General features: G+C 41.7%; 2 protein-coding genes across 7 annotated transcripts; one reads left to right on the top strand and one right to left on the bottom strand.

Moving 5' to 3' along the window:
* Positions 1–965: 965 nt before the first annotated feature.
* On the top strand, positions 966–22,228 carry LOC117551065 (glutamine-rich protein 1-like). 6 transcript variants are annotated; one of them, XM_034223751.1, is made up of 13 exons: positions 966–1,077; positions 7,532–7,668; positions 17,286–17,543; positions 17,626–17,700; positions 18,077–18,211; positions 18,294–19,505; positions 19,836–19,995; positions 20,243–20,397; positions 20,486–20,600; positions 20,678–20,786; positions 20,887–21,038; positions 21,144–21,234; positions 21,649–22,228. In XM_034223751.1, the coding sequence occupies exons 1-13, from the start codon at positions 993–995 to the stop codon at positions 21,836–21,838; spliced, it is 2,874 nt and encodes a 957-aa protein (XP_034079642.1). In that variant the 5' UTR covers positions 966–992; the 3' UTR covers positions 21,839–22,228. The 6 variants fall into 6 exon arrangements, with proteins under 6 accessions (XP_034079642.1, XP_034079641.1, XP_034079643.1 ...); XM_034223750.1 differs by having other exon boundaries at positions 20,887–21,050; XM_034223752.1 differs by lacking the exon at positions 17,626–17,700 and having other exon boundaries at positions 20,887–21,050; positions 21,649–21,847.
* A 531-nt stretch (positions 22,229–22,759) lies between these two features.
* On the bottom strand, positions 22,760–26,768 carry LOC117551069 (mitochondrial RNA pseudouridine synthase rpusd4-like). The gene is made up of 6 exons (XM_034223761.1): positions 26,345–26,768; positions 25,353–25,560; positions 24,719–24,812; positions 24,272–24,422; positions 24,065–24,162; positions 22,760–23,181 (listed from the first exon to the last, which is right to left on the bottom strand). Exons 1-6 carry the CDS (start codon positions 26,766–26,768, stop codon positions 22,978–22,980), a joined length of 1,179 nt encoding a protein of 392 aa, XP_034079652.1. The 3' UTR covers positions 22,760–22,977.
* Positions 26,769–26,823: the final 55 nt, after the last annotated feature.

The following is a 26,823-nucleotide window of genomic DNA, read 5'->3' as shown; positions in this document are numbered from 1 at the left end:
ACTTTACTAGAATCTTTGGCCTTGAAGGTCTCTACCCATAACAACATAAAAAAAAAACATATATGCAGCAAACCTTGCTTTTTATTTTTCTTCAAAAAATTGACATTTTGAATCTCTTGCCAAATGCAAAGCAATAAACATAGCTTAGACCGTCTGATTTTGGCTCGCCAAACCTGTTCAATTGACCAAATTACATGAAAGAGAGTCGGTGAAGATCCTGTCTCACTGCCAGCAGAACTTTTCAGATTCTTGCAGCTGATTGTTTACTTTGATGCGAAGGGATTGAATATAATAAAGGCATGGCACGTTATATACGGCTGACATTCATGCTGATCAGATGGAGTTTGGTTTGCAGGAGGATCAGGAAATACTGGAATATGAACCTGTTGAGAAACGTACTATGTTGCCAAATAAGGGCGTGGGCTATAATCAGGGCTGCACATAACTGGTGCGCTGGTGCGCATGCGCACCCGCCGCGAAAAAAGGAGCACCGGATCATTTGAAAAAAGGCGCATTTGCGCACCAACATTGAGAGAGAGATATTTGCGAGTTGCATATTAACTGGTAAGATAGCAGGGTTTCCCACACATAGACTTTACCTGGGCGGGCCACCCAGGTATATTAACGGCCGCCAAAGTATAATTCGTAAGCCGTTTAGGTTTGATTTTTTTTAATCCGTCCGCGAGTACGACGGCATCTGTCGATCCCTCGCTCTACCCCCTCGCTATTCTTTCACACACAGTGACGTCACAGCTACCCACAATGCAACGCGCGCCATATATTTTTTTATAAAGACGCCATTTTTCTGGAGGTGCAAAAATCCTGGCAATGCTATATAAACAGCTAGCTGATGTAGCCAGGCAGAGCGCACTAGGTTTTTTTCTGATTTAACGACCGAAGAAATCGCTGCATGTCTTCGGATTACATCTCTGGACTTGAGGGGTGTGCTCTAGGTCGTTACCAGCGTAAACTAGAGCTGTGTGGGTTGTTGGATGTACAATGTATGGAATTACGACCCTCAAAAGTGGCCTTCGGTCAATTTTGGCTGCATCTACGTCTATCTTCTGGAAACACCAGGTGAATACCCCACTTGTCACAATAATATTATCATGCCAATGCATATATGTGGTATTTTAGAGTTGACTATATTGATTAAGGCAATCGACTATGATATTCTGTATGCACCTCGCGTGAAATGGTTGATACCGGAAGTACGGTGTCGCCCTCGGCCCAAAACCCGTATGTGTGTGTGAAAGAATCGTGTGAAGGGTCTGCTTTATAAAGTCAAGTACCCCTCAAAAGGTCCGGTTTATTTCATTTTAAGAATGCGCACCAAGCACCATCTCCAGGTGCTCCTTTGAGAACCAGGGCAAAAAGGTTGTGTGCACCCCTGGCTATAATGGGTTTTAGCTGCAGGTTTTGGACTGGCATCTTCACTATAGTTGTAACCGGAGCGGCGGTTTGAGTAATGTTGTCTTTGAAAAAGATACTTAGGATGAGGATAGAACTTAAAAATCTGGTAGGTCTGAAAAGCACAATATGGATTGGATAGCTAGATTACAGGTGGTGAAGAGTTTGAGTTTGACCTTGAAGGGCAGCACAAGTTTTAGTAATGGCAGTACACTGCTGTTGGAAACTAGGGGAACACAAGAGCTCCCCTCAAGTTTAATTGTTAGGCAGATGTGGTTACAAAAGTCTCTTTGCTAGCAGGAGGAGGAGGAGGAGGAAGAGGGGTTGTTGGGTGAAAAATTCCAGGTACCATTGGGAATTGTGGGGGGGAAAGGAAATAACCACTGTGGAGTACCTGAGGGAAGCTTTGGATGTTGTGGCGATGCTGCCACTCTACCTGTGGAAGAGTCGGGACTATGTGGCGTAATTGTGGGCCCAGGAGACACCGGTAATAAAAAAAAAATATATATATCTATAATGGAGAAAACATTGGAACTGGGGGTACTGAGGAAACTGAGGAAACTGCAGGACCTAGCCACTATCACTAGGAGGCCTATTGTTGCTGTAGTATGCTTGATGTCCTTATTGGTGGGCATGTGACTCTGAGCCCAACATCCGCCAACAGAAAATAGATTAAATACTTCTCATTCTGCAAGGAAACCAGCAAACCATCTAACTACATCAAGAGTGGGAAGAAGTACTCAGATCTATAAGTAAAAGTAGAAGTGCCAGAGTGTAGGAATATTCTATTTAAAGTAAAAGTTCTGCAGTTAAAATGTTACTCAAGTAAAAGTACAAAAGTAAAAGTACTCATTATGCAGATGGCCCCATTTCAGAATCATATATATTATTTGTTTTGGTTATAAGTATTGATGTATGGTTGTGTTTATCAAGCTGGTAAAACTACAACTAATTTAAATTACTTTATTTACTGGTGTGTAGAGTGTGAAATCAATCCAGTGTGCAACTCGATTTTGACAGGATAACAACTGGTGATTTCTAGAATTGTGTGAGTAACATTCTGTCTTTAGACTTCTCTGTTTCAGTGTGTGTACTCTGTATAAATGCTCTGTAGTTGATCTAACTGAAATTGTGATTTTAAATCTCAAAACCGCTACAGTATCTGTCAGGCAGAAACTTGGAACAAGTAATTTGACTGAAACCTTAAAACTGAACTAACTGACTGCTAGGGTTAACTTTGATTTAAACATTTGTAGAATACTAAGAGCTTTATTGAGTAGGTGTAACTGTATTAAGGGTTAAACTCATAACTTTATAACTTAGGGTTTAATGTAATTGTAAAACCATTGGGCCACTGAAAAGACACAATAGCAACTCAGGAGGGAGCCAGTCTCGATTTCCTGTTGAGGGCCACCAGCTGCAGAGAGTTAACTAATTAAAGGGGCGTGGCTCCACATCTGTGAGAACTCAGCAATCAGGTGTCCATTTTTAGGTAGCACTTTCCTGGAGCGTCAGACAGACGAAGACTGACAAAGACAATAGAGTCCTGCTGGAGTCATGAGGGTGGCAAAGAGGAGGCAAATCCTACTTTGATTGAACTAAGTATGGTGTTTTATTTTTATTTGGTTGTTTAGCCCCTCATGCTATAATCATGTGTATTTTCTCCATTCCTGTTCATGTGTCTTCTCGCAATTATCACTGACCCCGTGTATCTCGTAATCGATAAAACCGGCCTGCTCTCGTCTATCCCACATGCTCCACTGACATCCAACATCTAGTTTCAGGCGGCCTGTGGAACTGCCAGTCAGCTGTTCCTAAGGCTGACTTCATCTCTGGCTACGCTTCCCTGCAGTCTCTGGATTTCCTTGCTCTTACTGAGACGTGGATTACTCCATCCAACACATCCACCCCAGCAGCTCTCTCCACAGCATATTCCTTCTCCCATACACCCAGACCCACTGGCAGAGGAGGTGGCACTGGTCTCCTGCTCTCTCCCAAATGGAGCTTTTCCCTCTTCAAGCTACCTAACTTCACTCCTTCCACCTTTGAATTCCATGCCGTCACAGTAACTCATCCTATACAATTAACCATTGCTGTTCTCTACCGTCCACCAGGCGCCTTGGGGGACTTCTTGGAGGAATTAGATAATCTCCTCTCTCACATCCCTGAAACTGGTCCTCCCGCTGTACTTCTCGGAGACTTCAACCTCCAGACAGGGAAGATAGACGAACTAACATCTCTGTTAACCGCCTTTGCTTTCTCACTCTCTCCGTCCCCACCAACTCATAAAGCTGGCAATGTCCTTGATCTCATATTCTCAAGGAACTGCACTACTTCTAACCTCTCTGTAAACCCGCTCCACACATCCGATCACTTCTTCATTTCATTCTCTCTACCCCTTAACATAACAAACTAATCTCTTCTCATCCTGCACCTGTCCGCCGTAACCTTCGTTCCCTCTCCCCCTCTACCTTTGCCTCATCGGTGCTCTCAGCCCTCCCTTCCTCTGACTCGTTCCAACTCCTACCTCCAAACTCTGCTGCAGAAACTCTCCTCTCTACTCTCTCATCCTCTCTGGACTCTCTCTGTCCTCTCACATCTCGGCAGGCTCGTCAGTCCCCTCCTGCTCCCTGGCTAAATGACGCACTGCGTGCTAATAGAACCGTCCTTAGGGTAGCAGAGCGGAAACGGTGGAAATCCAAACACCAAGACGACCTCCTAACCTATCAGGCTCTCCTCTCCTCTTTCTCTGCTTCGATCTCTCAGGCAAAAAGCACTTTCTTTCAAGATAAGATCCAATCTTCCTATTCCAATCCCAAAAAACTATTTTCCATCTTCTCCTCCCTCCTGGACCCCGCCAAAGCCCCTTCCCCCTCCTCCCTTCTGTCAAGTGACTTTGTTAACCACTTTGAAAAAAAGGTTGATGATATTCGCTCTTCTTTTTCTGACTCACCTTTACTCACCGCTGGGTCACCAGACCCTCCTTCCACCAACACACTAACCTCCTTTTACCCTCTCTCTCCAAGTGAGGTTCTTACCCTCATTACCTCTGCCCGCCCTACCACCTGTCCTCTGGACCCTATCCCTTCAAACCAACTTCAGACTATCGCTCCTGATATTCTACCGTTTCTCTCCCATTTCATCAACACTTCTCTAACTTCTGGTCACTTTCCAAACAGTCTCAAGGAGGCAAGAGTAAACCCTCTCCTAAAGAAACCCACTCTCAACCCGTCTGATGTTATAAACTACAGGCCTGTCTCTCTCCTCCCGTTCCTGTCTAAAACACTTGAACGCGCTGTCTTTAAACAACTCTCCTGTTATCTCCATCAGAACAACCTTCTGGATCCGCACCAGTCTGGTTTCAAGGCAGGTCACTCCACAGAAACTGCCCTCCTTGCTGTCACTGAGGAACTGCACACTGCTAAAGCAGCCTCCCTCTCCTCTGTCATCATCCTTTTGGACCTGTCTGCTGCATTCGACACGGTGAATCATCAGATCCTCCTTCGCACTCTCCAAGAACTTGGAGTTTCAGGCTCTGCACTTTCCCTCATCACCTCATACCTCAAAGACCGCACCTACAGGGTTACTTGGAGAGGGTCGGAGTCCGACCCTTGTCAATTAACTACAGGGGTCCCTCAGGGCTCTGTTCTTGGTCCCCTCCTCTTCTCCCTGTACACAAACTCGCTCGGATCAGTCATTAGCCCGCATGGTTTTTCATACCACTGCTACACTGACGACACCCAATTGATTCTGTCCTTTCCCCGCTCAGACACCCAGGTCGTCGCACGCATCTCTGCTTGTCTAGCTGACATCTCTCAGTGGATGTCTGCTCATCACCTCAAGCTCAACCTTGACAAGACTGAACTGCTTTTCCTTCCGGGAAAAGATTGTCCCACTCTTGACCTAACAATCAACATCGGCACCTCTATTGTTTCCCCGACTCAGACTGCAAGGAATCTGGGTGTGATCCTAGATAAGAACCTGTCCTTCACTGCAAACATAGCTGCTACAACCCGCTGCTGCAGATACACGCTTTACAACATCAGGAGGATACGTCCCCTCCTGACCCAGAAAGCGACGCAGGTTCTGGTCCAGGCTCTCGTCATCTCACGCCTAGACTACTGCAACTCCCTCCTGGCTGGTCTACCTGCATGTGCCATCCGACCTCTGCAGCTCATCCAGAATGCAGCGGCTCGTCTGGTCTTCAACCTTCCTAAGTTCTCCCACACCACGCCGCTCCTCCGCTCCCTCCACTAGCTTCCGGTAACTGCTAGAATCCACTTCAAGACAATGGTACTTGCGTACCATGCTGCGAATGGATCTGGCCCTTCCTACATCCAGGACATGGTTAAACCGTACACCCCAGCACGTGCACTCCGCTCTGCATCAACCAAACGGCTCGCTGCACCCTCGCTGCGAAGGGGACCCAAGTTCCCATCAGCAAAAACACGTGGGTTTGCTATCCTGGCTCCAAAACGGTGGAATGAGCTCCCCATTGAAATCAGGACAGCAGAAAGCTTACACACCTTCCGGCGCAGACTGAAAACTCATCTCTTTCGACTCCACTTCGAGCGATAGAACTATTAACAAAGCACTTATATACTAATAAAGGACTGGCTTACCTAAAGCCAGTTGAGTAGCACTTGAAATGTTTTTGCTCTATGAAACCTGATGTACTTATATGATTCTGTTTTCTTCAAGTTTGTATTTTGTTGGTCGAACGCACTTATTGTAAGTCGCTTTGGATAAAAGCGTCAGCTAAATGCAATGTAATGTGTATCTAAAGTTTCTTTATGTGTTGATATTATTGTTTATCATTAAGCTCTACCTGCAAAGTAAGGTACTACATAAATGTAGCAGAGTAAAAGTACAATATTGACCTTTGAATTGTAGTGGAATTGAAGTACAGTAAGTAGCATAACATTTAAATACTCAAGTAAAGTACCTCAAAGTACTACAACAAATGTTCTTTGTTCCTACCACCACAGTACATCAGTATATATTTCCACACATCTTAACCAACATTTATGCAAGAGAGTAGACGTAACAACTTGATGTTTTATGTCACACTGAATGTAACACTTTTATACTTAAGAAAATACAATAAAAACAATAAAGAAACAATGTAAATAACAATCAAATGAAATCTGTGAGATCTGGATTTAAAGCTGCTGTTTTTAGCAGACGGACCAGTCCAACAGTTCATTCAGCAGGGATTGCTGGGGGCCATAGCTCTTGGAGGCGATGTATTCTTCGCGTTGAGCCTCTGCTTTCAGCTGTCCTTCTGCATGGACTGCAGGCTCTCTCTGACCTCAGCTGTTTTTCCTTCAGATAAAATAAAATAGTTTACTTGCATGTTAATACAAAATGTAATATGGAATATGACACACAGGCGTATGGAGTATTGGATTACATGTAAAGACATAACGTAAATTTAATACAGTTGTGTGAAATCTGTTGAGAGAATACATTTAATTAAATATTTGTCAGTGTGACGGATTACATTTAAAAAAATATAACCCCCCAACATACCGTAAGACTTTGGGTTTGGTTTGGCAGCAAAGAGGAGATAGGTGGCATCATCAACGACAGGCCTACTGTGCATTTCTTTCTCTGCAACCCAGTTGTTGTGGAGAGTTTTCTTCTTTCTCTCAGGTGACTTCAGGTCGGGGGTCAGGATGTCAGCCTCCTCTCGTCTCTTCTCCTGCTCTTCATTCAGAGCGAGGACATTGTGAGATGGGCTTTTTACTTCCTTGTTGCCACTGAAGCCTCTCTTGCTTCAACTGGTTCTACTGTCTTTCCTTTGGGGCCTCCTGCCTCCTCCTCCTGTCTGTCTCCATGTTTACTTTCTGGAGACTTTCTGTCACTTTTTGAGTCTCTTCTCCGTCCCTCTCGCTTTTTGCCAGGGTCTACAGAGCAGCTGTTTGTCTGCGCTCCATCTCCACTGCTTTGAGCTCCACATACATTTGCCTTCTGACCTCCACCTTTCTCTCCTCTGGGGTCAGTTTAGATAAAGTATGGACAAGCTCCATCTCAGCAATGAGGTGTTGTCTAGAAGACATGTTAGTGTTCACAATTTGAACTTTTTCTCTCTGTATGTTTTCTAATGCTCTCTCTCCAGTAGGTTTGTGTGAAATGAACAGCAGAGAGGCCTCCGTTGGTATGGAGATCCAGCAGAGTTCCATGTTCATGTGTCGGGAACATTTTGGAGTTCCGGAGCAGAATACTTTCTCTATAATTCCAAAGGTGCCATATAAGGTAATATTGTTGAACTACTGTATGTACTTCAGTTTATGTGTTATTCTATGTCTATGTATTGATGTTAGGTCCCTTTCTGAAGTTGTTTTGAGTTCATTTGAATTTGTTTTATAAGTTTACTAATTGTTACCCTTCTCCTGGTTGCTAAATGTCCCTTTGAGCAGAGGTGTGAGAAGTACTCAGATGTTGTACTTAAGTAACAGTACCAGAGTGCAGGAATACTAGTATACTAGTTCCAAGTAAAAGTCACTCAAGTTAAAGCACAAAAGTAAGATAATACGTAAAAGTACTTATTACGCAAATTGGTCCATTTCAGAATAATAAATATCATAAATTGTGATTATAAATATTGATCCAAGTGTTATCAAAGCTGGTAAAGGTGCAGCTAGTTGTAATGGCTTTGTATACTGCAGGCAGGGTAGCTTGTGGATTTACTCAAGGTGCAACTGAAGTCTTATTTAGGTGTTGATTATGTTTCTCATCATTAATCCAAATCTGCAAAGTAACTAAAGGTATAAAATAAATGTAGTCGAGTAAAAGTACACCATTTACCTCTGAATTAGTGGATAAGAAGTAGAAAGTAGCATAATATGGAAATACTCAAGTAAGTACAAGTGTCTCAACATGTTACTTAAGTACAGTACTTGAGTAAATGTACTTAGTTACTTCCGACCTCTGATCAAGGGCATGTGTACACTTCAGCTTCAGTTTTGAACCACAAGAGGGCTCACTATACTTTGAGCTCAGTGCACAAGCCTTTGTTGTACAGCAGTGAGGTCAGTCCTCCAGAAAGCCCTTCAAACTAAACGTTTAACAGCTACAGTTTGATGAGGGACTTCCAAAGGTCAGACACTGCAACAGCTTTAATAACAGATTAGAAAAAAACTAGAGCCGTTTTTAAGCCAAGGGTTAGTGAATATGTTCATTCACTAACCCTTAACTTTTACTAAAAGCTGTAATACTGCACCACAAATATTCACCATCATCACAGGGGGTAAAACAGATGGTGCTGGTATCACAGCAGGGTTAGGCCGTTGTCGTTGGAGCTCCATGAAAATGCAGTGGTTGGACATAATCTGCCTGAACCTGTTTAAATAGTTAAACTGGGTAGATTTAAGAAGAATTTAAGAAGTGCATTGATGATCGCAACAACAGATTCAACTAAAAAGGAAGTCAAATACATTTTTTAAAAGCCACAATTCAATCAAATTGATGAATGAGTAAACTACTGTTAGTATACTGTGCAGAACAAACATTGGAACAATATAATTGCATATGTGGTTTACAAACTTTGCTACACATAAACAATTTCAAACGACAGTTCTCGGTTTAATGCAACTTTTGCACATGGACTTTATCAAAGTCATTCATTTAAACTTTTTTAACACCAAAAAATGCAATCATATTCATTTTTGAGGTTGAAAATAATGCAGCTTTCACATATTATCAAATATCAGCCTAAACAACATGGCTTTTAACCAGTGAGGTTACAACAACAAGAAAGCGGTGTCAACTCAGATGGTAGGAATTTCACACTTTAATTTAAAGGGATAGTGGAAATGGAACCTCAAATAGTTTCGTTTTAACTTAAATACAAGCATAATTACGTACCAAAACAATCACACCTGATTAAAACAATATAATAATTGCCTTACGCATGTTAGAAGCACTTTATTGCAGCTTCCCCGAAGTTTTTTAGAAACGAAATGTTCGACTCAGCCAAACCGGAAGTGACGAAAACTCAGGAAGACGATACGATAACAAACCATGGCGTCTATGCAGAATGAACGTGGAAGGGCAAATATACCAGACAAAGAAGAAGGATTGTACGAGGTATCCAGTGATGATAGCGAGTCAGAAACATCCTCTCGGCTTTCCTACGAAAATGTCGTTTTAGGAACTGAATCTGAATCCGGTTCAGTAAGCGACGATGGTGACAATATTGAGCCAGACGATGGATCATTACGTCCTTATTTGTTCGAGCCCGAGCCCGAGGTGATGGTTCACGGCATGGGCAATGGCGAGGATGACCAGGACCAGGCGCCAGATGATGCACCCCTACGCACAAATAATCTTGACTGGTAGGTCCCTAAGCATAGCTCACGCATCTTAAGATCACCTGTAGCCTTTACAAATATTAATCATTGTTAAGCCCGAAGGTCCCCCCAGTGGACCCCTCCCACAGTTTTTTTTCTCTCACATGTCTCAGGGCTTCTTAACATTTATGAAACTATTAATGTTTCATACCCTTTTAAAGGTAAGAAACTCCGCTAACTGACAATAAGAACAATTGTTAGCTAGAAAAAACACAAGAGTAATACCAAGCCTTTGAATTAGCATTGAGCGAAACAATGCTAACTAATGCTAACGCTTTTTTACACACAACACACGGTAGAAATGCCCTTATTACTATCTTAACTGCACAAACAAGATATACGATTTAAAGCTGAGACTCCACAGATTCCACACATGTAATGTCATCACTGTAAGACCTCGAATTCCTGGAGCTATCAGCCAGAAAAGAGAAAGTAAACAACATCCGGTTCCAAAAATATTACAATAATTACGTCTTACCTTTTTTGATTTGTGATCAAAAGTTGTGTTCAACGGAATAAAAACGCATCTCAAGGTTAATCCAATGTCGTTGTGTCACGTAGAATTTTTTACTGATAATCAATCATCATATTTATGGAAATATACTCGGCTATTCACATGCAAATGCTATTGAATGTCCGCCATTGTTTGTGCCCGTCTTCCTATGCTCGCGTCATCACCCGAAGATTCCCGACGATTCCCGAAGTATTTCGTTTCATTGAGAGGGCGCAGTAAAATTGAAAATAAAATGAAACTAGGCGCATGAAATTTAAAAAAATTGTTTATTATGCTTATTTTTTATAAAAATACATAAGTTAAACCCAAAATTCGCGGATTTCCACTATCCCTTTAAAGATGGTCTATTTTTCATACAAAAATAACACTGGCATACAGAGACAAAGAATATAAACATCTATAAATCCTGAAATGCTAACTATATACCCTGGGGAAAATGTGTCCTTGGGCAAGACACTTCACCTGAACTTGCTCCTGTGGGTATTGTCCACAGTGACCATTGCATGTATAAAAAATATGTGTAATGTGTATTTGTAAAGCACTTTGAGCATCTGGAAAAAGCGCTATAATAAATGTAAGGAATTATTATTATTAAATGTCCATTCAATTCAATTCAATTCAAAACCTTTATTTATACAGATAAAACCCATTGAGATCATAGACCTCTTTTACAATGGTGACCTGCTTCAATTAGTTCCAAACATTAATACAAACATGACAGAAAACAAAGGACATTATATGATACTACAGTTTGTATACTAGTAGCATTTACAGACACCAATATTTTCTGATTGTATAGCGTCTATCCTAGCTTTAAAAACATGAAATGGAATCAAACTGCTTAGCTTCCATTCCTTTTGTAGACTGTTCCATGCTAGCGGCGCTGCGCATCTAAAAGCTGTATTTCCTAATACAGTCCTAGCAGTTGGCACATGTAATACAACCACAGCTTTAGATCTCAGGCAGTAGCCATTTACAATACGCTGTGAGATCAGGGAACGAGGTAAGACGGAAGTTTCCCTAACATTGCTTTATAAATAAAAAGATACCAGTGATTTAGCCGCCGTACAGTAAGTGAAAGCAACCCTGCCCTTGTATACAGGGTACAATGATGAGTCAAAGTCTTACAGTCTGTCACAAACCTTAGTGCACTATGATAGGCGGCATCTATCTTGGTGAGGTAATTGGCCGGCGCATTCATATAAAATAGATCACCATAGTCCAGCACAGGTAAAAAGGTCACAGTGACTAGCCTTTTCCTGGCCTCAAGAGAGAAACAGGACTTGTTTCTATAAAAAAAACCTAGCCTAACCCTCAGTTTTTTAAGCAGGTTATTTACATGCAGTTTACAACCCATGCTCTTCACATGTGAATACAATTATGCTACAACAAGTAAATATGTATTTAGAAGAGTCAATGGGAGTCAAATGAAAATGAATATAACACATAAGGAAATCAGTTCTTGCTTGGATGAGGGCATGTCCTGCGGAAGCTCTCTCCACATGTGATTGTACCTTTTCATGAAGGCTAGATGATAGATAGTATGAGTGGGTCTCTTGAACTTAGAAACAGTTTAGAGGTCTGTGACATCTTCTTCAGACCAGTCATGCAGATGCATCACTGCAGCAGCTGGAGACCTAACACTACGATTATAATCTGTGGTAACACTGACTGACTGTAACGGTTCTTTAGCGACAATACCTTCCACAGATGCAGATAGAGATGCTGTATCCAACGTCCAGCCATGGCCAGAATAAGATGGAGGGAATATTGCTGTACCATAAGTTTCCTCAGTGGTGTCCTTGCACATAGTTTGTGTCTAAGGGGGAGGTGGAGGTGTAAACAGACCTGGTACAAGCTGCCTATGGTAAAGGGCATTGTCAATGCTGTACCTGAGGTTAATGGGAGATGGAGGCCAAATGTCTAATTCTACCAGTGAAATAATACATTCACACTCCCCAACTTTTTGCCAAAGTAATGCAGCTTGAGAGTCAGAGCTGCTTTTGCTTACAGGTTCAGGGTTGTATTCTGGTATAATGTTAGACGGTTGATCGTCATACGGACATGTTAAGTTGTTGATGAAACATGCTCTAGACACATCATATTTTGCCCAGTTACTTGGCTTCAGATCTTCCCAATTGTTTTCAGATTTTTTAAGTGGTCCTCTCCATATTCTGGCCAAGACCCTACCGCACCAGCTGGTCTTCTCGAACGCTTTAGCCACTTCACTCCTGTCCTGCTCCGAATGACCCCTAGAAGATGTCCAAAAGATCCAAGATCCCAGGACAAGCAAAATAAATCCCCAAGCTAACTCAAGTATTCTTGCCCAAACTGACTGAGCCACCAGCCCCAGCCAAAGTATCTCCAGTTCCCCAGGAGTCCATAAAGCCAGAGGAGACCATACATGTGAAGGCTGCAGCAGAGAAACCCGAAGAAGGCGCACACTGCCGTAACTCGCTTTGCACGTTTCTCAATCCTCTGTGAGGAAACGCACTGGGGTACAGGCGACCTGAGACTGGGGTGCAGACTATAGAAAGACATGATGAGGATTCCCATGCAGAAAAACAGGCCCAAGCAGAGGGAAATAGTCTGCAGCAACAGAGGGAGAGTGGGGCATAGTGTGTAACAAAAAAGGTCTGCTGCAATTAATGGGGTACAGTGTGATAACGCCAGTAATCCAACCACCCACGGGTGCTGCAGCTTAAGCGGGAAAAAAACCCATTTCAATCCTTTAAAAGTGACCAGAGCAATGAACACCTGCGCCCACAGGAGGATCAGCAGAGGAACATTATGAAGTGCAGTCAGAGTTGCACGGGGCAGGATACCACGAGTGCCATAAGGATCAAGGAGTAAAACGGCACCACGCAGAGTACCACCTAGCATCAGGAGACTATTGGCCAAAATAAGGGCTTCACAGAGGGGACGAGGACGAGTGCATGCACCAGCCACTCCCAAAACTGCCAGGCCTGCCATCAATATGAAAAGGGTGGCTGATCCAAAAACATGAAATTCCCAGGCTAATGCCAGTGTGCAGCCCATGTCATCCCAGAGCAGATTGGTACCATTTGAGTTTGCAAGAACTACACAATGACTCAAACCAAGCGCACATGGACCTGCAGGTCCCGACAGGTTCTGGTTCATTGTGGAAGATGATGCATTGTTTGATGAGATCAGGGCTGTCCAAACCTTAAAATGAGAGGCAGAGGAGAGTCTTATTTTGAGGAGGATTCAATTTGTAAAAATATATGATTTAATTAATTGTGCATTTTATTATGTGGCTAAAAGATATTGCATTTGATCTATCTTTAAGAACTGACAGTATATTGTGATCTCTTATCATCATATCAACCTAAAGAAAACAATTTAGGAATGGATGACATATGTTTTTACTTCAATTAACTATGTTCACTTCCATTGATTAACTCACTATTGATGTACGAATAATCTTTTAACTTTTCCTCAGTTGTAATGTTGCTGCCTTCCCAGGGAGCTTTCTCTGAAGTGTGTGTGCAGTGCAGGGAGTGTTTCCTGTAATTTAAGTATTAGCTTTGTCAGCTCTCATGAGCCTCTGAGTGGTGAAGAGTAAGTGCTGGTGATGTAGTTAGTGTGGTTCCAGACCCAGAAAGGTTTTCATTGCCAGCCCGGTTATTGTGTTCTTTATAGCAAAAATACAACACAGCTTGGCACAAACAGGATGAGCCAGTCTGTGACCTCTATAGTTGGTATATATATATATATATATATATATATATATATATATTATACATAATGACAACATTTTCAGAATGCTATAAACAATTCTTAAAGATTACCTTATTTAAAAATGCAAGCTCAGGGAACATTAAATGATAAACAAACTTGATTTATGTTTGTCTATTTAAAAATGCTCAAACTATTAACCATAGGTTAAGAAATGCCCTTTCTCCTGACTTTGTGTTAAGAATGTCAAAGTGCACTTTGTCAAGAACAAATACAAAAGCATTAACTAAGCTTGACATAAAATGCTCTTGTGGATTCTCTAAAGCAAGCGAAGGATTGACCAATTATCTGGTCATAACACATAATTACCAAAACAATCTCTTACCAAAAACATTCGCTACTATAAACTAAACCCAAGACAATTTGCTAAAACTCAATAAAACCAGATAACTGACCTGTGATTCATTTTGCTCTTCTTATGTGGTGCGTCAAGGGTAGCACTCCACTTATAGCTGCATTACAAGCATAGCATCTGATTTTAGTATTGAGGTACATAAATAGCATCCCGTGCAGGGTTCAACACATTGGATTTACAGACATGCACACAGCCATCAAGATGACGTCTTATTCCTATTCCAGCACTGCAGCCTCCCATGCTGATGTCACCTGCAAAACAAAAAATATCAGGGGCCAATTAAAAAGAAATAATCTTCCAGGAGATGATTCCTCTCAGTAGATATAAAAAAAGGAACCTTTTTACAAGTAATTGACTATTAGAAACAAACAAGGCTCAATTGGCTATTTTGCATCGAGTTAAATAAAGGCAAATCCCTTCCCTAAGGGATTACATTAAGAAGCACAAAGTCGAATGAAGTGATCATGTGAGGCCAACAAGACATGTGCCTCTAGATTTCTTTCATGCAAACTCACTAGCTAATTAGTTTGAAAGATATGAAAACCCATATCATGACATTTAGAGGCTAGATGCATTTGTATTGTAAAATGTATAAGAGACTGTTATTTATGACCACCAGTTAGATTAATCTTATTGTGTTTTTGCATTACTCTAAAGCTTTTTTATTTAATTAATATAACAAATATTTACATACGTATATTACCCCTACCACTACTTCCACTACAGAGCCCCTGCAGTCTGCAGTGAGTGTGGGAATTAACTCTTTCCTATCCAGTGTGTAGAGGACATAGCCTATGCTCACAGTGCATCTTTGCTGGTCCACCTTAAGACGGGCGAGAGGCAGTTTGTTGTGGAGAGTACTGGGGGAGGCCCTCAGCGGCACATGCCTGGCTCTTTAAGGCAGACTGGGGAAGTTACATTTTGTTAAAGGTACATGCATTCAAATGTTTACTAGACATCACCAGAACAATCCTGAAAAGTATTTATAAATGTTGTCAGCTCATATAAGTCCATGAGTCAATTTTGAATGACAATAAACCAAATTCCTGTAGTACACAGTCAAAAATATAGTGATTGTACGAGATAGTCTGACAAAAAAAGGTCAATTTACCATATTCTTTCCAGAATTTCAGGCCACATGTCTCTTTATTATTGCTATGGACCCTGTTGTTGGTCTGAAATCAAGTTTGACAAGGAGATAATTGTGAGGTAAATTAACAACTGAAGTTTTTATATTTTTACTATTTATTCAAGAGAACAGTTTATGATAAGGGTCTTTAATTTGGATTTAGTATTTATCTATCTATCTGACTGCATATATTACAGCGTATATATACACTGTGTGTGTGTGTGTGTGTGTGTGTGTGTGTGTGTGTGTGTGTGTGTGTGTGTGTGTGTGTGTGTGTGTGTGTGTGTGTGTGTGTGTGTGTGTGTGTGTGTGTGTGTGTGTGTGTGTGTATTTTCACTTTATATATTCTCAGTTCATTTATTTACCCTCTCTGCTTTTCAGTGCCAGATAATAATATAGTCATGTAATACAGGTAATCATATCAATTATATATTAAATGGTGGGTGATTATTAATAGTGGTGTTTGGCAAGGTAGCATCGTATGGCTCCTAATCAAAACTAGATATTAAAGTGTGGCATTTTTAATTAAACAGGCAAGTTATGAAATCTGATCAAGCATCCTTGCAGCTTGTGACCTGCTTGTGACATAGCCCTACAGTGCATGCCTGCATGGTGTTTTCTCAGGATGGAAACTCTTCTTGTTCACAGGACACCGCGGCAGGCCGTCGCCTTGCAGAGCAATCTAGAGAGGAGTCGCGTTGTTTTCGGGGCCTATACTTCCGTCATTTTGTATCTTACTGGATAAACAGTGGAACTTTTTGCATGTGTCGCTGTGTTGTGAATGTTGTAGCAACACCAATTGGAATTGAGTTGGATCCATACAACGTGTGGTTTCCTGGAGCTGTGAAACTAGTTTTACACCGAGGCGTGCCTGGACCTCATCAGACGTCAGACCTCGCCTCCTCGCTGCCGCTGCTCTTACATTTGTATCGCAATCTATAATCACAGCATTGTTTGCAGGATTACAACGTCGCTACACACACTATGCTGCGAAGTGAATGGTGTGCTGGTGGTAGCTGTTAGACGTTATCGGCATTTTTAGTTTTAAACACCGTGCCTTGGCGGAAAGGAGAGGATTTCGTTTTATTTAAGGTAGCATGACAGGATTCAGAGCCATCGAGCTAGCTAGCTAACCTTAGCACAATGGTTAGCTAGCGTTGCTATGAATGTACTGTTGCTTTAATGTTTGTTAACTTGTGCTACGAGCAAAATGTGTCACCTGTTCGCACAATTTACAGTATATTTCACATTGGTATTCGATTATGTTGTATACAAATAGCGGTTGCAAGCTAACTATCCATATGCTACAAAACAGTGGCTTGCTAACATCGTAAAGCTAACTTGTTAGCTACTAGCTGTAACGTAGACACTATTATCAGTCAGTTAGGACGAAAATGCAGGCATATGTACTGTTGGTGCTCTAAAATGTATCTGAAATAGTTTTTCATATTATAACAGTTTAGACCTAGCTGTGAGCTATATCTGTGAACGTACTATTTAAGTTACTAGAAAAAGTGCACTAGCAGTCATTGTATTGAAAATGCACTTTGGACCGTGTGCTTCCTATTTTTAATTCAACGCCCCCTTTTTTTTTGAAGTAGAGGTTAAAATAACATTATTAAGCTAACTATTTTTGTGTTTGTATTATTGCACTGCCCATGCTTTATTGGAATAATATTCATTATCGATATCTGTGCTTATACATTGTAAAAGTGAGCTGTTTTAGCCGAGAGCATTTTTTTTAATGTTTTATTTTCTTTCTAGGTCTTGAGGATGAATGAGCAGGAGAGTGGGGTGGTCTCCTTTGATGAGTATGTGCGACAGAAGGCCCGTACTGTGCCTCAGCACAGGATGAAGGAGTTCCTGGAGTCTCTCTCCAAGGGCCCAGAGGTGCTGCAGGAGTTCAGCCAGCAGGGAGGGGCAGCCACCACCACAGCCATGGTGTACCAACAGCAAGACACCAACTGTGTGTACGCAGACAGCACTGAGGTAGCTGGCTCTCTCTTAGAGCTGGCTTGTCCGGTAAGAGCAGGTCCTTTTTTTGTTATGGTTGTAGATGTTGAATTATATTATTCACTTCATACATGTACATGCTTTATGACAGGTACAGGTGACATCGGCAGAGATTTCACCTCATTTGTCTGTGCATCAAGAGTCTGAACAGCAGCTTCAGGTGCAGGTTAGTTTATATGGCACTGTCAGTTTCTCTCTATGCTTAAATTGCACAAGACAGATGGGGCCTGAAAGGTACAGAAACACGCTCACTACTCATTGCCAAGAGGAAAACAAAAGATAAGGCAGCCTGGTGTTTGAATCTTTGGGTTAAAGTGGAGCTGGGGTAAACTATCTTTGCCCTTGCTGCTCTAATACCACTCACTGTGAAGAACAAAAACACATAGAGTTTAGTAACTTCCTCTGTTTGATTAGAAGACGTTTGATCAACTCAGTATTCATAGATCTGGAAAAAAGTACTTCACGGTGTAAGTAGGGTCATTCTTTTGTTGATGTGTGTTCTGACAGGCCTGTTTATTTTTCAAACTCTTGCACTGTGCCAGGTTCAGATCCAGGAACAGCAGGACCAAACCGTTGGCCAGGTTCTTCAAGTGGCTGCCCCCTCTCAGCAGGACCTGCAGGGAATCTCAACACATTTTATCCAGCAGGGAGAGCTCACAGAGGAGCAGCAGCAGCAGGTACTGGATGTAGTTAAACAGTTACCCATATCAAGTGCTTTATGTGATTCTGGTTGTTCATTATTTCGACTGTGTTCCACAGATTCAGGCGCAGCTGGTGGCTGCTGTAGCTGGAGGACAACAAATCCAGTTGCAAGGAATGCAGCATATTCAGTTGCCAGGCGGCCAGCAAATTCAACTTCAAGCTGGTCAACATATTCAACTACATGATGGTCAACATATTCAGCTACAGAGTGGCCAGCAAATTCAGTTACCGGGTGGCCAGCAAATTCAGCTCCAGGGTGGCCAACAAATTCAACTACACGATGGCCAGCAAATTCAGCTACAGGGTGGCCAGCAAATTCAGTTACCTGGTGGCCAACAAATTCAGCTACAGAGTGGCCAGCAAATTCAGTTACCCGGTGGCCAACAAATTCAGCTACAAGGAGGCCAGCAAATTCAGTTACCGGGTGGCCAGCAAATTCAGCTACAGGGGGGCCAACAAATTCAGTTACCGGGGGGCCAACAAATTCAGCTACAGGGAGGCCAACAAATTCAGCTACCAGGTGGCCAGCAAATTCAGCTACACAGTGGCCAACAGATTCAGCTACAGGGTGGCCAACAGATTCAGCTACAGGGTGGCCAGCAAATTCAACTACAAGATGGCCAACAGATCCAGATTCGGACCATAGAAACCTCGTCTCCATCACAGCAACAGGACTCTGCCAGAGAGGCAGAGAGGAGGTCCTCCACTGTGTCAACTGTCCTTCAACCTGCCAAGAAGCGTAAGGTGGATGTCCCTGTGTCGGTGTCCTATGCAGTCCCACAGGGCCAGCAGGTAGCCACAGTTGTAGCCATCCCTCAAGGGCAGCAGCAGAGCTATGTGTCCCTACGACCAGATTTGCTCACTGTTGACAGCGCTCAACTGTACAGCACTACAGGAACCATCACTGGTCCCACAGGCGAGACCTGGACCATCCCTGTGTACTCCACTCCCCAGCAGCAGGGGGTTACTCACATCACCATACCACAGGACACATACAACTCAATGCAAGTGTCCACCACCAATGGTAAGGACAAAATGTCCCCCAGTTCATCAAGGTCTGCAGATGTGCAGTCGCCCTCAACTGGGGCGCAGGAAGAAATAGTGCAGACCCTGTTCCCAGCGCAGTTCATGAACGGGAACATTCATATCCCTGTGGCAGTGCAGACTGTAGGAGGGTCTTACAACACCACGCAGTCGGTCCATATCTGGGATCCAAATCAGCAGCATGGCCAAGGAGACGATGGACAAGACCAGCAGCTCCATCTGCAGGTTCGAACAGACTTTCTTTGTAATCTGTTTTTATTATTAACCACATTCTGTCACTCTTCCATGGCACTGATGTAATGATCAAATAATAGCATAATAATGTTACTATACCCATTTCAAAGAATAATGAACCTTTTATTCCTAAGAAAATTCAAACATCTGAATTTTATAGACTAAACAAGTGAATACGAAAAATGACATGTAAGATGTTGCTACTTAAGTAATGACACAGTTATCTAGCTGAGTTATCAGGGATTACAAAGATGCTTTTCATTCTTGCTGCACTGTATTGCAGAAAGTATTAACTGATTATTTCATTTTGGTTTTGTGCAGGGTCACATAGAGACGGAGGCTCATGTGGAGCAGCCTACAGAGATCATGGTTCCTATCTCCCTGAAGCCAGAGGAGGGCCTGGAGGTCTGGCGTCTTTGGGTTAAGAGAAAAAATGCAGAGCTTAATAAGCAGGAAAAGACAAAGCTTGCACCCATAGGACGTAAGTCAACTAATCACTATTAGCACACACATTCCTATTTGATATTAATCAAACAGCCCTGATGTCTATAAATGTATACTTACTCAAACAAGAATAGTTTCTTTTTCATTCCGGATACATCAATGTTCATGTTTTACTTCTTAATAACTTTCATTCTGCTTTAAACTGAGAAATAAGCATGTTGATTTAGTTATAATAGCACTGATAAAAACGTTTCCTGTGCTCTTCTGTCCGTGGCGTCTTACAGGTCGTCAGCCGCTGCGTTTTCAAGAAGACTTGGTGTCAAGTGCAGTAGCCGAGCTGAACCTGGGTCTTTCCCTCATGACGCAAGAGGCACGAGGATCAGAGGAAGAGCAATTCACATCCGATGTTCTATATTATGTTTTCTTGTGCATACAAAAGGTTAGCTTTCCCATGCTTAACTTGTGCATCATGCCAACACTCTGTCTGCTTAAAGTTTTAACCTGCTCATTTTTATTTCTTTGATCAGTATCTCTCTGAAAATGGACGTGTGGATGACATTTTCTCTGATCCATATTACACACGATTTTGTGGGTGTTTACACAAAATTCTGGATGGTTGGAGACCCAGTGTCCATCCCTTAGGTTAGAGACAATCAACACTAATGCTTGTATTTCATTGTGTTATAGAAAGACTTGCTCATTGTGTGTTTTCATCTTAGGTTATGTCATTCCAAGTCATGTGACAGAGGAAATGCTGTGGGAGTGCAAACAGCTCGGTGCACATTCACCATCCACACTGCTCACAACCCTAATGTATTTCAACACTAAGTGAGTAACCCTGTCTCAGACTGACCTGAATATGTTCTCTTTAATGACACAGACGTGCACTTTAGATGTCTCTGATGTGCTAAACGTGTGTTTTTCACAGGCATTTCCAACTGATGACAGCTGAACAACACATGAACGTTGCTTTCTCCAAGGTCCTAAGACACACGAGGAAGAACCCCGCTAATGCCAAGGACAAAGCCACCAGTATCCGCCTTCTCAAAGGACAAGGTCCGCAGAGTGCAGGACAGAAAGGTGCTCAATACAGTAAGCCTAATGTGGGAGGAAGCCATGCTATGAGTCACAGACTTGGACAGCAGAAGTTTCTTGTGCTGATGTGTTGTGTGTCTTCTTTTTCAGGAACTGACGACATGTATGACGAGCAGATTGAGGATCCAGAGAATCCTCTTCGCTGCCCCATTAAACTTTATGACTTTTATCTCTTCAAATGGTGAGTGACTCGATCACATACATCCTGTGTAACTGGATCATTCATCAGTGTGCCTCATCGGCAACCTCTTACTATTGGGGACTGGGGCTGATTAAATGCCACATAGAAGTAAAGATGGGTACCTAAACATGTTTTTGAGAGAAATAACAGCACTGTGTAAAGGCTTAATAGCTTATTGACCATTCCCATGATCTATTATGTCTCCTAAGTTTTGCAGCTATTTTTGGGTGGATATCATTTGTATTACCCAGATCTGTGCGCAATAATTAAGACCTTGAAGAACACCATAGGAACATTTGGTTGGCATTTTTGTAATGGGGAGACTTCTGAGCTTTTTCAGATATCTTGAGAGGAGAGATTACAACTTTTTTTCAAGTATAGCTTTCCTAAAAACGTACCTTTTTCTTTTTCCAGTCCTCAAAGCGCTAAGGGGAGAAACGATGCATACTACATGACTCCAGAGCCTGTCGTTGCACCCAACAGCCCGATGTGGTACTCGTCTCAACCCCTCACGAGTCAGCAAGTGGAGCAGGTGCTGGCCCGCATCATCGTGGTCCGAGAGATCCAGGAGATCTTCGGTGTTGTAGAGGGCATCATGAGCTAGGCTGAGAAGACTCCCTGGACTCCAGTCACTGATTGTTGACTATGCAGTATCCATCCTGACTCTATAAACCTCAAGCCCCGTCATCTCAAATCAAATGAGACAACTTCTGAAACACCGTACAACAATTGTTTTTATCTCTCTAAGGAGTTCATCTTGAATGAATCTTTTTTTTCTTACATTTTCTGTTTTCAACTGCTGGGTTGGACTGTATTCTTTGACCACCTTTTGTAAGCCATTGCCTCTGTAACCTTTAAACTGGCAAGTAAGGGAGGATTTAGTCTCACCACTGCTGGACCTATTTGACCTCCTGCCCTCTGAGCTCATCAGAGGGGGTACATTTTTCTGTAAAAGTATCAAAACAATGAGGATATTAAACCCTTTACTACTTAACCTTGCCGACTATTTACCACGTTTGCGTTTTCTTCAAAGTCCCACTATGATACATATTAATGGACGAATACAGGACCACTTCTTACAACTGTTTTTGTATATTGACTGTATTTTGAATCCTGTATTGTTAAGTTCAGAGCTTAAAAACGTGTGCCTGTTTTCAAAAAAGACTTCTATGCTTGTGAGAGTCAAACCTCAGATACAAGGTCAAAGTGCTATATTGTGGTCGTTCAGGAGATTAGAGACTTTTTTTTCTCAGTTCATAGCTAGTGATTTAAACCATCAAGGATATTTGCCAACTTATTCCTGTATGAATAGTGGGTTATTAAACAGGACATGCAGATGAAAAAACATTTCTTTAGCTTAATATAATCATGACAAGCAATTCAAAAGTGAGAGTAATTTAGCGCTGTGTTAGTGCAAAGTATGGATTATTTGTGGGCCTTTTTTAAAGATGACTTGTCACACCAACAGCAGCCTGGCTATGCCTCCCTTGATAAGACGTGTACATTTGGATTTACTACGTTGTAATACAGTTCTGCTTCATTTGTTTATTACTAAAAAACGAGTTGTATAGCACTGTACATTTTCCGTTTGATAATTTTGCATCTCACATTTACAAAGCTTGATATTATTTAATTGCCCATTTAACCTAAATGGTGCACTCCTGTCCCATGTTGCAGCTGAAATTCTTTACAGCAGTTGCTCACTGCATTTATACATCCTTTGGATTGCTAACAAAAAGGTGGTTATAGCTTGTCCTTTTCATCCGAAAACGTTAAACACAGTCGATTCAACGTCTGTTTGAAGTATTTAGGCATGGGACAGGTCACGTTGATGTCTTCTTGTGTGTTTCCTGCCAGCGTCAGCTGTCGAGCGAGCACGTGAAGAGGAAGATGGCGGATCTTGCTCTGCTCCAGTCCAAGCTTTCCCAGCACACGCTCCGGTAATTTCTGCGCACCAAAATGAACAAATGTGTTACTTATTATCAAAGGTGCACATACTGAGTGAGAGAAACTGGGCTCTTGCAGAAATGTTGGTCCTCATAACCTCATATCTGTTTTATGATATACCCAAGTGAAAGCAAACCAAAAGTCAACCTGACATTTTGAATTAAAGAATAATCATCCATCAGATTTATAAAGGCACTCTTTAATGCCAATAGGGTGGGTTTGAGGATCAGTCATATTAAGAGTAGCTGGTTTGTTAACTGGGAGGGAGATGAAATTAAAAGATGCTGCTCTTCCCCAGCACAAATACTTACAGTTTAAATACATTTATAAAGAATTCAAGGATATACATGTGACACATCTCACTGTCTCCTGTTGAGGTTTATCAGCCTTATCACCACACAGGTTACTTCTCATTTTCAATTTCCACCACCAAGGGCGAAAGATAGATCATATATCGTACGATCAGTTGGCTGTCAGCAGCTATTTACATTATTTCTGATTATTTTGGCTTCTCTACCTCGACTGTAGAACCAGTAGCTGTTTACAACTAGAGGCGATTAAAACATTCATGTGTGATTTGCATAATCTGGGAAAGTTGATTCCAAAGGAAAACATCTACAACATGTTTAGGATTTTTTTTTAACTATTTGAGATACAGTAATGGTATATTTAATACAACTTCTATTAGGCAATTATTATATAATGGGTTAATGAAGCGCATGGACCTATCAAAGTACAGCTTTAACAACGGGTATGCCTCTGTTTTCCCCTTGTCAAAACGCAGCTGATGATATTACACTCTTCCTTAAGGGTCATTTTCTATTTGTTAACTTATTGGGAGCAAATGTTGTCTTGTCTCTGTGTTACAATGTAAACATCTTACCTGAGGAGCCAGTTTGTTTGAGTGGGAATATTTGTGGTCTCCAAGAATGGGGCATGTCAGACCAAGTGCCATGTGAACTCTCATCTGGTGCTTCACTTCTGTGGAGGAAAGAAGGACATTGTGTTGAAAAAATGTATCCAGTCTTCTTGAAAGGAAATTTGACAAGCTGAAATGGCAGTCTGGTAAAAGAATGAACACCCATCTTACCAGTTAAAGGCTGGAGCTCCACGAGGCTACAGCCACTGCCGCTGTCCAACACTTTGTACTTGGTCACTGCAGGATGGGATTGCCGATTGGCGCGGACTTTGGTTACACCTTCGCCTGTATCACTCACTCTGAAAAGAGGACTTAGTGCCATCTGAAATAAAAGAAAAGGTTTATAGAATAGTGATACCAAGAATGATAATTATTTACATTTTTATATTTAAAGATATTTGACTTTTTTTTACTAAAAGCAACTATAAATGGCAAAAGTCTACTAAGTTAACACAATGTGACCAATAGCAAACATACTATACTGTAGCAGCTCTCTGTAATTGTAAAGCTGCAACTGGTATGCGTACTCACAACTTTAACGACAATTCATTATCAAATTTAGATTTCATTTTCTGTCAGCTGAAAAAACGAATTGACACATTTTTACTGAAGAGTCACCTTGTAGTGCGGGCGAGGGCCTGGGACCTCTCGCTCTATGATGGGGATGTCGATCACTCCTTCAGATGGAACAGGTACACCCACTATGACCACCCTGAGGAGGTGAAAATGTTAAGACTCAAATATCTTTAACCATTGTGCATCACTAGGGATAATATAATAAGTTTATAATAAACTGTGCAGCAAAAAGACAGACACTCAGAGACCCTTATGGACAACAAATTCCTCATTAAAAGACACAATCTCTGATCCCACAGCAATTACAGCAAAACGTCATCATTTGCATATACGTCTTTACATCCGGAACCCTAGTTTCAATGTTGTAATTTTTACAGTTTTCCACCAGATTGAACCAGTTTCTCATGGTTTCTTTATGAGGCATCTAATGCTAACTTCCTGCTCCTTTCCTATCATTGACATATCCCAGACTATTACAACAAATCTAAATTCATCCTGGGATTAAGCATCAAAATCCATTTATGTTAGAAATTGTGTATACACATTGATTATTTGGTACTGTCTATGAAGTTTGTTAAATTGTTTACCCGAGTTAAAGTTTCACACAGACATGTATTTCTGTGACATCAGATAAAAGGGTATGCACTGCAGTGTTATGTCCTACTTCTTCTCTTACCAGTATTTTCTCTGCACTTGGTTATTTGTGACAAGGCTGTGTATGTGCTGCACTACTTCTTCACTCCTGGCCAGCAGGAACACTCCTGTTGTCTCCTTCTCCAGCCGCAGACATGGGATCAGCTGAGAATCAGACTTCATCTTCATCCCATCCATCATTTTGGAGAGAACAGGCAGCACAGAGGAGATGGATGTTCCCCCGCAATCATCTGAGAACAGCAACAGTAAATACACATGTATTCAGGTCCAGGCACTCCAATGTCAGTAGGATTTTACATTTATGAAAATATTGTAATGATCAAAACTATTCAAATACTGCAATACTACACTGTCAGTAGTTACCATTATGGTGAATATCAGCAGACACATAATTATGTAATGGGCTTATTATATTTTGCACATTGTGCATAGAGTATAATGGCAGATTTGCATGGAATTCCAGACAGCCAATTAAGCAAATTAATAGTTGATGGTTCTGTCCACCCAATAGACTACAAAACACAATTAATTCATATTTTCAGTTCATTATTAAACAAAAATATAAAATATGTAGTTGTTTCAGTTGTTGCCTCTTATTTTAAATGAAATGTTTGAGTTGTGGACAGTACAACACAATACATTGTAATACAATATGCTGGGTTTCAAAACATGTATTGACCATTTACATTAAATTAAATTATTTATTTTTTTAAATCAGTTGAAGTTTAAAAAATGGGAAATCTCTAAAACAGCCATCTATCAAGCTGGTTAAAAACTGAGAAATCAAGCATTTTAATGTAACATTATATACACATATATATATATATATATATATATATATATATATATATATATATATATCTTCTTGCAATAACACACCAATGGATTAATCAACTAATCGTATTAGCTCTAAAGAAATACACATCCATTCATGAATTTTCCTTACCAAAAACTCTCTTTGACTGAACTTAGATTTTAAATATGTTTGATTGTCTTCAACTATTGATAGTTTACCTTTGACAGGAACTCCATAAGGTTTGTTGGTGATCACCACATCTTTGTCCTGGTACAGCACACCTCTGAACAGGTGTTTGGCCAGCACGTTGGGATGAACTTGTTGCAGTTGCAGACTGAACCGTTTCAGCTCCATCACCCTCTTCTGCTGCCCGGACGGCGGCGGAGGAGTCTCTGCCTCCGCTGCTCCCGACGCCTCCGCCTGGGGCTTCTTCCTCTGTCCCACCACCGGGGGCTTCGTCTTCTCCTGCTGGACCTCCTTCGCCAGGTCGATAGCTCTAAGCCGGGGTTTCTCTCCCGTGTCGGGGTCTGGGGCAGCGGAGGTGGCCTGGCTCCGGCTGCTGGACGGGGTTGTGATCCGGGAGAAGACGGTGTTCAGGCCGGACCTCCAGCCACTACAGGCTATTCTCCTACAGCTGTTCATTGTGGATGAGCTATACGGTCGCTTAGGTCAGTCGACTACACACTAGCAATGTACA

Source organism: Gymnodraco acuticeps, unplaced genomic scaffold (assembly GCF_902827175.1).
Source record: "Gymnodraco acuticeps unplaced genomic scaffold, fGymAcu1.1, whole genome shotgun sequence".
NCBI classification, from domain to species: domain Eukaryota; kingdom Metazoa; phylum Chordata; class Actinopteri; order Perciformes; family Bathydraconidae; genus Gymnodraco; species Gymnodraco acuticeps.
The sequence above is the reverse complement of the archived record's forward strand: the minus strand, read 5'-3'. Positions and strand labels throughout refer to the sequence as shown.

Bases quoted from the DNA above. Each gene is read 5' to 3' on its own strand.
- LOC117551065 (XM_034223750.1), top strand. From the start codon at position 993: ATGTACAATGTATGGAATTACGACCCTCAAAAGTGGCCTTCGGTCAAT. The intron at 1,078-7,531 runs GTGAATACCCCA...CTCTCTCTCCAG, and splicing joins CTATCTTCTGGAAACACCAG to TAGGTTTGTGTGAAATGAAC. The intron at 18,212-18,293 runs GTACTGGATGTA...TGTGTTCCACAG, and splicing joins CAGAGGAGCAGCAGCAGCAG to ATTCAGGCGCAGCTGGTGGC.
- LOC117551069 (XM_034223761.1), bottom strand. From the start codon at position 26,768: ATGAACAGCTGTAGGAGAATAGCCTGTAGTGGCTGGAGGTCCGGCCTG. The intron at 24,423-24,718 runs GTGACTCTTCAG...CTTTTATTTCAG, and splicing joins GCCCTCGCCCGCACTACAAG to ATGGCACTAAGTCCTCTTTT. The intron at 24,163-24,271 runs GTAAGATGGGTG...TTTCCTCCACAG, and splicing joins GGAGCTCCAGCCTTTAACTG to AAGTGAAGCACCAGATGAGA.